This window comes from Mytilus californianus, unplaced genomic scaffold (assembly GCF_021869535.1).
Source record: "Mytilus californianus isolate M0D057914Y unplaced genomic scaffold, xbMytCali1.0.p SCAF_9, whole genome shotgun sequence".
Classification (NCBI taxonomy): Eukaryota; Metazoa; Mollusca; class Bivalvia; order Mytilida; family Mytilidae; genus Mytilus; species Mytilus californianus.
The window spans coordinates 59,362,176-59,375,856 of record NW_026262745.1 but is presented as its reverse complement, the minus strand read 5'-3'; the positions used below and the strand labels follow the sequence as shown (position 1 = coordinate 59,375,856).

The following is a 13,681-nucleotide window of genomic DNA, read 5'->3' as shown; positions in this document are numbered from 1 at the left end:
ACCAAATGTTAACTTAACAGCGATAAAACTCCGAACAGAGGCAGAATACTTGAAATTTGTGTACATGTTTGATTTTAAATAATTTGTTCCACATTATTTCTTCAAGCAAGTGCTTGAAAAGAACATCAAATAAGTGGTATACATGTACAAATGTATCTCAATTTTTTTCTTCATTTTGAAAGCTTTAAATTTCAGCTATAAACCTTGATACTGATAGTAAAGACTATTTCATTTAATTATGACTTGTTTTTACAGTAATTACATGTACTAATACTCCTTATTTCAATTTTATGACCAGGAAAAGTGTGTATGTACACAAATCTAGTACAAAAGATCGCCTAATCCTCAATGTTTTTCCCTTCATTATATGTAAGTCATGTAAATGGGAAACCAACATTTGGTGTTCATTGAGGCGTCGCACAAGAATTAATTTTCCTAGAGATGTCCGGAAAATACATCTGTTTATGAAGCATAGGGCAGAAACAACATGTACAGAGGATAAATGCAACTTTATATCAAACGTGATAAATACAGGTATAGTATTAAGAGCTAGGACATCGAAATAGTTGTCGAACTGATATGTACTGATAGTAATCGACTTTATACAAAATATAAATGATCTATCACAAGTAGTTCCTATCAAATGGACTTAAGCAGAAAACTTCATGTTCATTGAAAATTGCTAATTTATGTAGTCACTGGACCCATAACTTAGGGGGCAGGGCCTCGAAATAGTTGTCAAACTCATTTGTACTGATAGTAATGCAACTTTATAGAAAATATCATCTGACTCGAGCAGAAAACTTAATATTGAAAATTGCTTATTAATGCAGTCACTGGACACATAACTTAGGTGGCAGGTCCTCGAAAAAGTCGTCCAACTGATATGTACATGATTTACTGATCTGTCATGCAACTTTATCATGTTTATAGAAAACATCATTGATATTTCACAAGTATCAAACTGACTCAAGCATAAAACTTAACAATTGTTGACCCTGTCGCCGTCGTACTAGCAATAATATTATCTCGCCTTCAGCCATTTTCACCAAGGGTAAGACAAAAATGGGTAAATTCACAGTAGAATCACTTGTAAATAAAAAAAATATTGAAGTTATCTCCCCTCAAACTTGTTATTTCAACAAAAAAACACAATAACATAAGAAATTTCTCTGTAGAAGTGAAATAAACTACTAGTACAATAAAATATGAATACATTGATACAAATAATTAACAACAAGATCATATGAAATGAAAAATCTTTATCTTTACTGTTTGATTAAAATCTGAAAATGTGGTTAATAATCAACTCAGAATATATACTTTGAAATGATTTTAATCTGAAAAATTCTTTGTTTCATCCTTAGTCATATCAATCTAGCTCTTGTCCAACAAGTAAATGTTGTTAACAGGTCTATAATATTAGTCAATAGCTCACCTTGTATCAAGCCACTTGAATAGTTTCTTATTAAATCAATACATGCACCATTTTAAGTTTTTAACAACATGAACAATGTAATAATTCTTTGACAAAAAACACCCAGTAAAACAATTATGAAATAAAAAGGGCAAGGCTTTATTCTCAAACCATGAAAAGTGCTAGATACAAATTTTTCTTTTAAAATTATTCTGTTTGGAGATAATCTCTATTATTAGATATATCGATACCTTGACCAAAGGCAAGAACCTTTTGGATGCTGCAATAGAGACATTCCATTTCTACAAACCCTTAAGGATGTAGTCACGTGAAGTTAAGAAAATCTAGAATTTCAAATTGATACCATAAGTCAGAAGAGCATTAGATAAGGAACAAAATAAGCTAAAAAAAATTATAAGTTATGGAACTCCTTTTTGCGATATTTGATTTTTTAAAAATGGTGTGAAAAGGCTGACTCAGACTTTTACCGTACATATTTATTTAGCATTGGCATTATTTGGGTCTCAAATCGTAAGAAAAAAATATAGAATGTGCTTAAATTTTGGTAATGACCTTTTTGTGAGCTACTGAAGTCTTCTATGAAAAGAAATATGGGTGATATGGGGCAAAATATTTTACACTGTATTATAGGAAAAAACCCAAGGAGTCCGAAAATCTGACAAAAATTTCTAAACCTGACCAAAGTACATCCTTAAGCTTTTGTTGCCTTTAAGTTTACTACTAGCATGAGCTTTAGGTTTATGATGGCGATCAATTAATGTCAATATTTAAATGGCAAAAATTTAGCTTAAATTATCTCTGCAGAAAGCGTTGATTTTAACAACACTCTGAAACTGAAAGCAAGAGAAACAGATCTTTTCTTTGACAGAGGTCAAAATTTCTAAAGACATATAAATTGGACTAAAAAGACAAAGGTTGTTAAAATGTTATTTTTCTTTAATTCTTAAAAATAGATTTTCCCCTTCATTTTCATTAAAATGGTTTCACCGTATGTTCTAAAATGTCATTGCTTTTTTCCAATATATATAAGTTAGTTAAAAAAACATCATTCAAATGTTCTGTTTTTGTAGAGCAACTCCAAATATTCATGTATTTAACTATCACATATCAAAAAATGAAAATCTTCAATATTTGACCTTGACCTCTCGCATCATTTTCAGTTAAAAAACACAATTACCTGTTCTCTGAAATTCTTTACTTTTCTTTCTGTAATATCTTTTTCATCATTCAGCCTCCTGATTTCACGGTCCAGTTCTGCTATTCTATTATCAGCCACTTGTAGCAGATCAGCAATGTAAGGGTCCTCAGGATTGGGGATCACTAGTCTACTTGGACCATCAGATTCTGGGACTATTGTGTCAATTTCCATCCTCTGTCTTCTGAAGGGGATTGTCTTTTTCTTGCCTCCTTAAATTTAATAGCAAAATAATTTATTATTTCAGTCTCCATGACAAAATAGAGACAAGAGTGCACACGCTGAAATGTCTCACCTTCTTTACTAACCATTGATTTTATGTTGATAGTCCTAAATACAAAGCTTTACTACAAGTAACACAAACTTAACATGATCCAAGAAAATGAGGTCAAGGTCAGATAACCCAAACGAGAAATACATGTACACCTTACAATCATTCAATAAACCAAACATAGTTGACCTATTGCTTATTGTTTCTAAGAAACAGTCTTAAACCAGAAAACTTAACATTGACCAATGAACCATGAAAATGAGGTCAAGGTCAGATGAACCATGTCAGACAGACATGTACACCTTACAATCAATTTAGGCATTAAATATAGTTGACCTATTGCTTATAGTATCTAAGAAACAAACTTAACCATGAAAACATAACATTGACCAATGAACCATGAAAATGAGGTCAAGGTCAGATGATACCTGCCAGACCGACATATACACCTTACAATCCTTCCATACATCAAATATAGTTGATCTATTGCTTATAGTTGAAGAAAAACAGACCAAAACACAAAAAACTTAACACTGAGAAATGAACCGTGAAAATGAGTTCAAGGTCAAATAAAACCTGTGAGACTGACATGTACATCATAAAATATTTTCATACACCATTTATAGTTGACCTATTGCATATAGTATTAGAAAAAAAGACCAAAACTCAAAAACTTAACTTTGACCACTGAACCATGAAAATGAGGTCAAGGTCAGATGACACCTACCAGTTGGACATGTACACCTTACAATCATTCCATATACCAAATACAGTAGACCTACTGCTTATAGTATCTGATATATGGATTTGACCATGAAAATTTGACCTTGTTCACTGATCCATGAAATGAGGTCGAGGTCAAATGAAAATTGTCTGACGGGCATGAGGACCTTGCAAGGTACTCACATAATACATATAGTTATCCTGTTACTCATAATAAGAAAGAAATTAACATTACAAAAAATGTTGACTTTTTTTCAAGTAGTCACTGAACCATGAAAATGAGGTCAAGGACAATGGACATATGACAGACGGAAACTTCGTAACATAAGGCATCTATATACAAAGTATGAAGCATCCAGGTCTTCTAGCTTCTAAAATATAAAGCTTTTAAGAAGTTAGCTAACGCTGCCGGATCACTATCCCTATGTCGAGCTTTCTGCGACAAAAGTTGCAGGCTCGACAAAAACTAGATGTGTTTGAACGGCACGAATGGCCCTGCTTGCAAAAAAAGCTTGAAGCCATTTTTAGGAGTGGAGTCCAAAGCCTGTAATTTCGACAAAAATCAGCAGAGCAGAACCAAACGCAGACTCTTTCTGTAACTCATCACAGTAGACTCAAATACTAAAAATCAGCTCAAAATGTGAAGGTTTTAGAAAAAAAGTCGGCATAACTGTTATTTTTTCCTAATATTCTAAAGCCCGTAATTTTGTCAAAAATATGCGGAGCGGAACCAAACATAAACTTGATCTGTAACTCATCATAGTAGAATCATTTACTAAAAATCAGCTGAATATGCGAAGGTGTTAAGAAAAAAGTCAGTATAACTATTGTTTTCACAATTTTTTTTAGACCAAAGCCCGCAATTTCGGCAAAAATCAGCAGAGCAGAACCTAATGTAAACTAGATCTGTAACTTTAATATGTGAAAGCGTTTGGAAAAAAAGACTGTTTAACTGTTCATTGAGGAATGACAGATAAGGGCAACACTATATGGCCCCAACCTAAGTCGGCGGGCAATAAAAATAACAAATAAGTTTATTTTTAAATTTTTGCTCTAAAATGATGATATGTGTGCTCAGTTGATTCAATATTTTACAAACTTTATGCACCTCAGACACCAGTTTTGAGAATGATGAGTCCAGACAGATTTTCATGTCCAGAGCTCATGAACTCGCATCAGCGGGTACCCTGTTAAATGTATGGAGTGTTGGACAGCTCTTCGTGAAATTACAGGGGAAGAGAAATTAACATAATTAAACATCCTGATATAATACAATGACTGGTACAATATGAAAAATAAATCAAATATATCTTAATATGATTTGAAACAATCCTTGGCCTTCTCTCCAGAAAAAAAACTTAATGTCAAACAATAATCAAGTAATTGTCTGTGACAAGACATAATTTAAAGCAAAGAGAGATAAGTCTTGCAATTTACAAATAATTTCATTCATAGCACCATGTTTAAGTTCAAATTCTTTAAAACCAATGGGTTTTTGTTCTAAATCAAATTAAAAGTTCAATTTTTATAATCATCTGACCTTCGATATCAGTCCTTTTTTGCATTTTTGGTTGACCACTGAATTTCAACTGTTTCCTTTTTGTAATGTAAGTGGAGTTGACACAAGACCATCAAGTTTTCAGACCTATTTTTAGGCTTGGTCAGGAAACCCTCAAAACATGTGGGTTTTTTTCCTTGTCTTACCTGGTGTCTGAACAACAGCATGGAAGTTTTTCTCCTGTAGATGGAGAATCCTATCAGATTTCTCCCTGGATTCTTGTACATGTCTTACCTGGTGTCTGAACAACAGCATGGAAGTTTTTCTCCTGTAGATGGAGAATCCTATCAGATTTCTCCCTGGATTCTTGAACATGTCTTACCTGGTGTCTGAACAACAGCATGGAAGTTTTTCTCCTGTAGATGAAGAATCCTATCAGATTTCTCCCTGGATTCTTTCTCAAGCTGTCTGGCTTTCTGTACATATTGATTGTTCAGGAACTTCAAATCAGCATTCTCATGTTCTAGTTTTCTAAGTGAGGCTTTTAGTTCTAGGAATGTATAAATCCATCAAATTGGTTAAATCATGCAAGGTTAAAAAATGTATAAGAATATATACAATGTAAATACTAAACTTTTTATATTCCTTTTTGATGGTGTGACAGCATTTTTTACAATATTTAAACATCTATTATCATGATTTATTTGGTGCTGCAAATGTATAACACTTTTCTCATAAATTAAAATTTTGGCAGTGTTCATGGTGTAATTGCATTGTTTCTTTGTATTTATACTGTTATTTATAATTTCATTCATGAATGGGGTATTAAAAGTGTTGACCAAAGCACATTTTGTATGAAGCACTGATAACTTCATACTGAAAGTATGTGCATGATCAACGCTTTTACAACCCTATAAAATTACCAAAAAAAGAAGCATTCAATTCTTATAATTATATTTAAATGCCATGAAATGTGGAAAACACAACATTCATGAGCTTGACAACTTGTGTAGGCATTTGCCGTTTGTTGGAGACTGTATATTGACCTCTAAATGAGTCAATAACATTCCATTTTTTGTGTTGTGGGTTGATATCTCATTGACAAACACCATCCTATGTCTCATTACTTTTATTCATCTTAACACATAGTCATACTGTGGATCGCGATCAACTATTTTATTTTTATTTGCCATTGGATGTAAAGCTAACAACAATCAATCAATTTTTTTCAAATTATCTCCCTTTTCTTTTCAAATTATCTCCCCTTTCAATCTTATATTTACCCTTAACTATAGCATCTGATTCATCTTTCTGTTTGATAAGCTGTTGATGAAGGTCATTATTTTCTTTCACAAGTTTAGCATTGTCACTTTTATAAGGTTCTATTGCACTTTCTACATCATTTGATTCTGTCGTCTGCTTTCCTAACTCTAGTTTGGCATTTTTCAGACTGTCAGTAGTGTGGACCAGGTCAGCAAACAATTTTTCCACCAAGGGCAAAGATTCCAATCCTAGCGTCTGACGGTACCCAAGCTGGTCCAACCTCTTACGTAAATTGGTGAATTTCTGCTGTGCCTGTGCTGAAGTCTTGTCTGCCATGTTTGAACTGAAATACAAGGAATCATAATGAAAAAAATTGACAAAGATGATGCCCTTATTAAATAAATGAACAGTGATCAATATGGGATTATAGTGCTGTAGATGTGTGATTCGGTAAGGGCTGTTCCATAAAAACATACATGGGACTCAGGGAAGACATTTTGAAATCTCTACTATGGGTAGGTGCCAAGTACAGTGGAAATGTAATTGAAATTCTGAATTTGTCTCCCCATCAGGCCTCTACATTATCTTTTTTTTAACTTGTCCATAAAAATCAACTTGTCAGAACTAACACTATCATGTGTGGAGTTAAGGATTGATTCAATTATCATCACTGCCCAAATCATTTTGACAAAAACATATACTGATCCTAAAATTTCACTCAAAACCTTAAAATACTGTCTTATGTATACGGATCCTCAAATGTCCCCATAATCTATAAAACATTGTCGTTCGAGATTACAGAAATGACTGAAATCTGTCTTTTATTTATAGATAGATAACATATTAAAACGCACTGGAAATGAACTGGTTATATCAAATTTCCCTGTTGGGGGAGAAATGAGGATAATGGAACCTATCCATTCTGTAGTCATATGGGTGCTACTGCAACAATGAATCCAAATTTTCTTAAATCAATTTTTTCTTTGATTTCGTCTATCAATCAATATGGTAAACAAATAATATGTGTTTAAAAATGCCTTGCGAATTCCAACTATTTAAACATATCAAAGATTGCGATTCCAGCGACCCGGATCTCTCTGGACTTATCTCTTTTTATATGAAAATTTACATCAGTAAGCATGTTTTATCATTGATTTCACTCCCCTTACTTATATTCTCCTGGTGCAATCAATGAATTTAGATTTCGTATGATCAATAAAAAAAAATAGTCCATGTTTTAGGCATTTGTAAGTCTTGAAAGTTTTATATGTTTTATATCATGGATTTTTCACTTGTGACGTCGGACAACTAATTTGGTGATTCTACTTGTCCGACGCCTATGTCCACTTGTCCCGGACAATGGGACAAACGTTAATGTCGAGCCCTTCCCATTATGAAAGTGCCTTCCATGGGTACCATGTATATTTTTATGGAACAGCCCTAAGTACTAAGTAGTTCCTGAAGCATATCTTGACAAGGTTGTATCTTAAAGACGCATATGGCAAAAACAAGTAATCATTCTATCATGAGTGGTCTGGAATATATATCTAAAGGAAATAAAAATCCTGATAAATGCATCCTAAATTTAGTCAGGGGTAACTTATACACAATTTTTTTTATTCAGTGTTACAGCCTACAGATTAATTATTTTGGAGGTAGAGTTATATCCCTCAGACTTTTAGATTTTTTTAATTATACATGTTATACATCATGTACATGTATAAGTTAAAAATTCTTGTTTTCTTTTTTTTTTTTATTTCTCTTGCCCTACATTGCTTTAATAGAATGTTAAATTGTCTTTACTAGTCATAATCAGAAATTTATTATGTATATTTTCATGGACAATGAAAATCTCATTTATCTGTTATCTTCAAAATACTGCTTATTTACAAGCCCCAAGGAGCAATTTTTGAATGCCTTGCACAGCTATCCATATCTGTAAGCAGGCATGGGGCGAATTACATTGCAATGTAATGCATTATATTACAATTACTTTGACCAAACCATGCATTATATTACAATTACAATTACATGCATTTATCAAAGTAATGCATTATATTACAATTACTTTTGCAAAGTAATGCCTTGAATTACACATTACATTTGAAAATTTTATTAAGTGAATAGAAAAATTAAACATCTTGAAAAACAACTAGAAGTCACAAAAGATTCTAGCATATGCAGCAACTGTTCCATGAATTGAATATAAGTATACATGTAAAAAGTCTATTTAATTCGGCTTTTACAATTTTAATTTAATGTTGACTTTACTTTTATCAATATACTCTTTGTTGTTTTTTTTTTATTTTAAACGAAATATTTAATTACTGTGAATAACTTCCCTAATTATAAAATAAACATAGACCTTAATTAATGAACAATTGTCTAAATGGTGAAAATATTGATTGTAAAACAAACTAATTAGTGTTTTATAACAAAGTTTAATTATCTTTTATTTAAGCAAGACAAGATATTCTTTGATCTTATGACAACAATACAGTTATGCTTTTCAAATATCAATCTTTTTATGCAGGAAAATGTATGAAATAAGATAAAATAAAGAATATATTCTCATGATTAACATATTCCTAGTTAATCAAGAAATCTTAAATTTGGTTTAGTTAAAACTCCAACAATATCTTAAAGATGTGGTATGTGAAAAAAGTAATGACATGTAATGCCATGTAATGCATGAAATTACACAACTTTTTGCTAAAGTAATGCATTATATTACAATTACATGCATATGTAATGCACAAATTGCTGCATTACACATTACATGCAATTACTTGGAAAAATGTAATGCATTACCATGCATTACAATTACAAATTTGCATTACCCCATGCCTGTCTGTAAGTGCTGTAGACCTTTTTAGGGCAGCCCTCAATTTAGGCTATTAAAACAGTCGCCTGGGCAACATACAAAGCCTCCAGGCAACCTTAATTTCATTATTGGTTGCCATTTGGCGACTGGTACTATTTGGACCTGGCGACCGTAAAATTCTGAATAATCAACCTGCCTCCGGTCGTATTTTATTAAGTTTTATTCACAGTCATACGAGCGCTTGAATGTATGCTTAATCTTGAATATGATTTCAAGCATTTTTAATCTTAACGGGGTCTATAAAGCGCTTAACTTAACTGGGAATTCCAGCGTCTGATGAAGTGTTTTCGGGGCCAATACATCATGGCAGCCAAACATATGTTGTTGTCCGGATTTTTCAAACTACCCAAAACAACAATGTTTTACCAGCTAAGAAAAAAAAAGAAGGGGCAGAGAGTTCCTCTATAGAAACTCTGGCTTCTGATCAAGAGCCAAGTACATCTTCTAATGTTACGATTAAGCGTAAAATCGTGGCAACAACTTCAAGTGGTACTGGAAAATTTATAAGAACATTCCAAAACAGCTCATGGTTTGGTCATTGTGTTTCTTTAATCAATGATGATTTAACTTAGGTATAGTAAATAAGATCAGAACAAAAGATATACAACGGTTAACTATAAGCAATATTTGCTTTGAACTAAAACTAACTTATTTTATGTCTACTATTCTATATAATAGAAAATTTATTGATATGCTGTTTTTTACTAGTCTTCATTAGCTCTACTGACTAGACTTTCATAACAAATTTCTTAGGCGACCTGAAATTATTTCCTGGCCACTAAAATTTTGAATTGACTACTGAAATTTTATATCTGGTGGCCAAAAGGCAACCTGGTCTTTTAACCTACTTTGAGGGCTGCAGGGTTTTCACTAAGGGGAGTCCATGAGTCCTGAACTCATTATTTTCAAAACTGGTGAGTCCAAGGATGCATCAAGATTGTACATGTAAAATACTGTATCAATTGAGAACAGATATCATCCGCTTATAGCAAAAGTTTACTTTTCTTGCTAGACTTAAATAATAAATTGAATAGCAATAAGTAACATTTCTTATTTTGATTGCTTGACTTGCCATGGTCAAAAATGGTGTGTCCCTGCACTCACAAAAATCTTAAGTGAGAATTCTGACTTTGTATGTTAATTTAGCATGCTCAGTTTATGATAGTCATGATAGTAATTTACGTCAGTCACGTTTATCAATTATCATGATTAATGCAAAATTTTCTGGAAATTGACCGAAATGTTTGAAGTTAAGATTTTATAACAATAGAATAGCATTTTTATAAAGGATTTGATGGGTGCCAACACCAATCTTTATTTGGGATAACGAATTAGGAACAGCTGTGAATTTTAAATCACAAATCAGCCAAACCGCCTTAAATTACTAAAGATTTAGGGTTTGTTTTAGGTTGCAAATAGGGAGTATTTCTGATTTTCAGTGACTTTTTCAACAAAATCAGTGTCCTTTTGTCCAGATTCCTTTTCGCACCAAAGCCATTTCACTGGATTCCTGTTCATTCTGATTCATTTTGCCCAAACTTTATAATTCAATATTGTGGGCAGGAATTGGTTTGTTAATATTAAGCTTTATATAAATATATATATAGAAGGAAATGTTACATCTCCAGCTTTATTTGATGACTATTTGGTATGTTATTTGTATGACATGCTCTATTCAATATATGATAATTTCTGATTTTGACATGACATCAATTTTCTTGTCATTTCAGCATTGCATTGAGAAAATTAGTCTTCCAACAAAATATGTAAAACCTCAACATACTATTGTTTGAATAAACATGATAAAGTATCACTCAGGTCTACAAATGATAATGGAAATAAAGTGTTTTTTTAATACACCTTATCGCTATTTGGAAATCTGTGACGGTTGACCCAAGAATCTGCGCTGGTTGAACTTTTGACATCATACAACAATCACTTTTCCATTGTGGCGTCAGATATTTTCTATTGTAACGTCAAAATTTTACGGGAACCTTTGTGATGTCCAGTAATGGAGGATAAATAGCGATAAGGTGTATTGCTATGTATGATCCTGTATCTTTGTACGATATTGTCATTTTAAAATCTGCATTTTTTTACGATAATGTTATTCTAAAATCTGCATTTTTTGGTTTTATGTAAGTCAATGTAAGTTATTCATAGTGTAGCCCTCAGTCATAAAGCTAATATCATGATGCAGGGTATCTCCAAAGTAACTGATTGTTTTTAAATGACAGTGACTTCTTGTAATGTCAAAATTGATGGCCTAATATTATATTTTAAGATTAAGTCATTTACTGTAGTTTTAATTTTGCAACAAAAAACAGTACATAGATAGTTATTCATTTAGACTTCATACTCTTTCCCAGGTAACACCTTCCTCATATTTAAAAAATAATATAAGAAGCGGACATTTTGACCGTAGCTATTTGCAAAAAACACCTTTATCACAGGAGTTTGAAATCCTAGCAATAAAGGTGTATAAATATGCCAAACTCGACTATCACAGTAGAGCTTCTCTCAAAGAGAGAAGCACAGGAGTTTGAAATCCTAGCAATAAAGGTGTATAAATATGCCAAACTCGACTATCACAGGAGTTTGAAATCTTAGCAATAAAGGTGTATAAATATGCCAAACTCGACTATCACAGTAGACAGCTTTATTAATTTATATAGTTTGAAATCCTAGCAATAAAGGTGTATAAATATGCCAAACTCGACTATCACAGTAGAGCTTCTCTCGAATATGCCAAACTCGACTATCACAGTAGAGCTTCTCTCGAAGAGAGAAGCGAGAGAAGGTCTACTGTGATAGTCGAGTTTGGCATATTTATACACCTTTGTTGCTAGGATTTCAAACTCCTGTGCCTTTATGGAAGATCTACTGTCAATGATCGGGTTCAACATGATTTTGGGTGTAGATCTATTTTCGAGGGTGTTTTCTCATGGTAATTTCATTTCTTACACTTTCGGTTTTCACAACGAAATAAGGTTCAAGTGGCAAACATCAAAACATCTCGCCAGATTCCTTTAATCGGCCACAGCACCGTTTGTTGTCATTGAGGAACATGCCAAGACAAGTTTTGTTATTTGAATATGGCGGAATAATTAACTTCCGGTACAAAAATATAGCTCAGCCCCGATCGTAAGTTTCTCTTGAAAATATACAACAACGAACTTATTTCAGTTGAAGGCCGAAATCACGAAAATACTTATTATAATAAAACATTTTATTAGGCCAGAGACATATTTAGGCTAATGATATGGAGTCACACAATCACACAAAATAAAATTTAAAAAAAAAACAAAAAAATCAATTCTGAGAAATTACCCACGCAGAAATTCTTAAAAAAAGTGTGATTGCATAAAAAATCTGAGCCAATTTCTCACGATAGCCTGTAAAATGGAGACATATACGGATGTCTCTGGTATAATATCACACTTTTGTTATAGAGTTTTGGAGGGTAGTTCAATCCATTCATATATGGTTTTACACTAGTAATTTTTTGGGGCCCTTTATAGCTTCAAGCTGTTCGGTGTGAGCCAATGCTCCGTGTTGAAGGCCGTACCTTGACCTATAATGGTTTACTTTTATAAATTGTTACTTGGATGGAGAGTTGTCTCATTGGCACTCATACCACATCTTACTATATCTATATAAATCCTTGACAAACATTAAGTCCTATGATGTTTTATTGATTTGTTGGCTATCGTATTTTAACATATTGCCATAATACACAAAAAAAAAATACAGGAAGTTTGAACTACGTTAGATTATGATGTGAGAACAAGAGAGCAAATCAATGAAACCACCAACAACAAACTTCGTCGAAATAACAGCCCCCCACCCCCCCCCCCCCCCCCCCGCAAAAAAAAAAATGTTTTGTTATCTATCGTTGGCATCGCCAACTTCTGACAACTACTTCGTTATCATCATCATTCCAGTAGCCAGTCTCCGGGTTACAGTATGCTAAGGAAACTTTAGACCCTTTTGAGTTCAAAATACTGAGAAATCAGTCAAACATCCATGTTTCTGAAGTTTCTGAAGTTGGTCACCAGACCTCGAGCACCAGACATAAGGCTGTTATAAAATAGACACCTGAAATGTTAGATTTGAATTTTGACTTTTATGTATACGTAATTCTACTTTTACACATTAAGACAACTTACAAAGACTTTACTTTACTTTGGTAATTTAAACATTTTCAAATCCTATTCATTTTCTTATAAAATCTTTTTATTTCACATTGGAGAATTGCACTATGTTTACAGTTTCAGGGCCAAATAATAGCTAATATGTTAACCCTTTATTCTTTTAAAGCTATCCTGCATCTTCGGTATAACAGTATGTTCAATAAAAACTTTTGTTTTTGAATAAGCCAATTATATAAATATACATCAATCAAAATT

General features: G+C 32.6%; 1 protein-coding gene across 3 annotated transcripts in view; it reads right to left on the bottom strand.

Annotated features, from left to right (window-relative positions):
* LOC127716279 (centrosomal protein of 135 kDa-like) overlaps positions 1-12,366 on the bottom strand; it is a 56,689-nt gene extending 44,323 nt beyond the window's left edge. The window contains exons 1-4 of one of the 3 annotated variants that reach the window (XM_052222437.1): positions 12,237-12,366; positions 6,409-6,731; positions 5,508-5,675; positions 2,616-2,845 (exon numbers count right to left, since the gene is read on the bottom strand). In XM_052222437.1, coding sequence (XP_052078397.1) covers positions 2,616-2,845; positions 5,508-5,675; positions 6,409-6,724 — 714 coding nt within the window. In that variant the 5' untranslated portion in view covers positions 6,725-6,731; positions 12,237-12,366. The other 2 variants (XM_052222439.1, XM_052222438.1) reach the window with 2 other exon arrangements.
* Between the last annotated feature and the right edge of the window lie 1,315 nt (positions 12,367-13,681).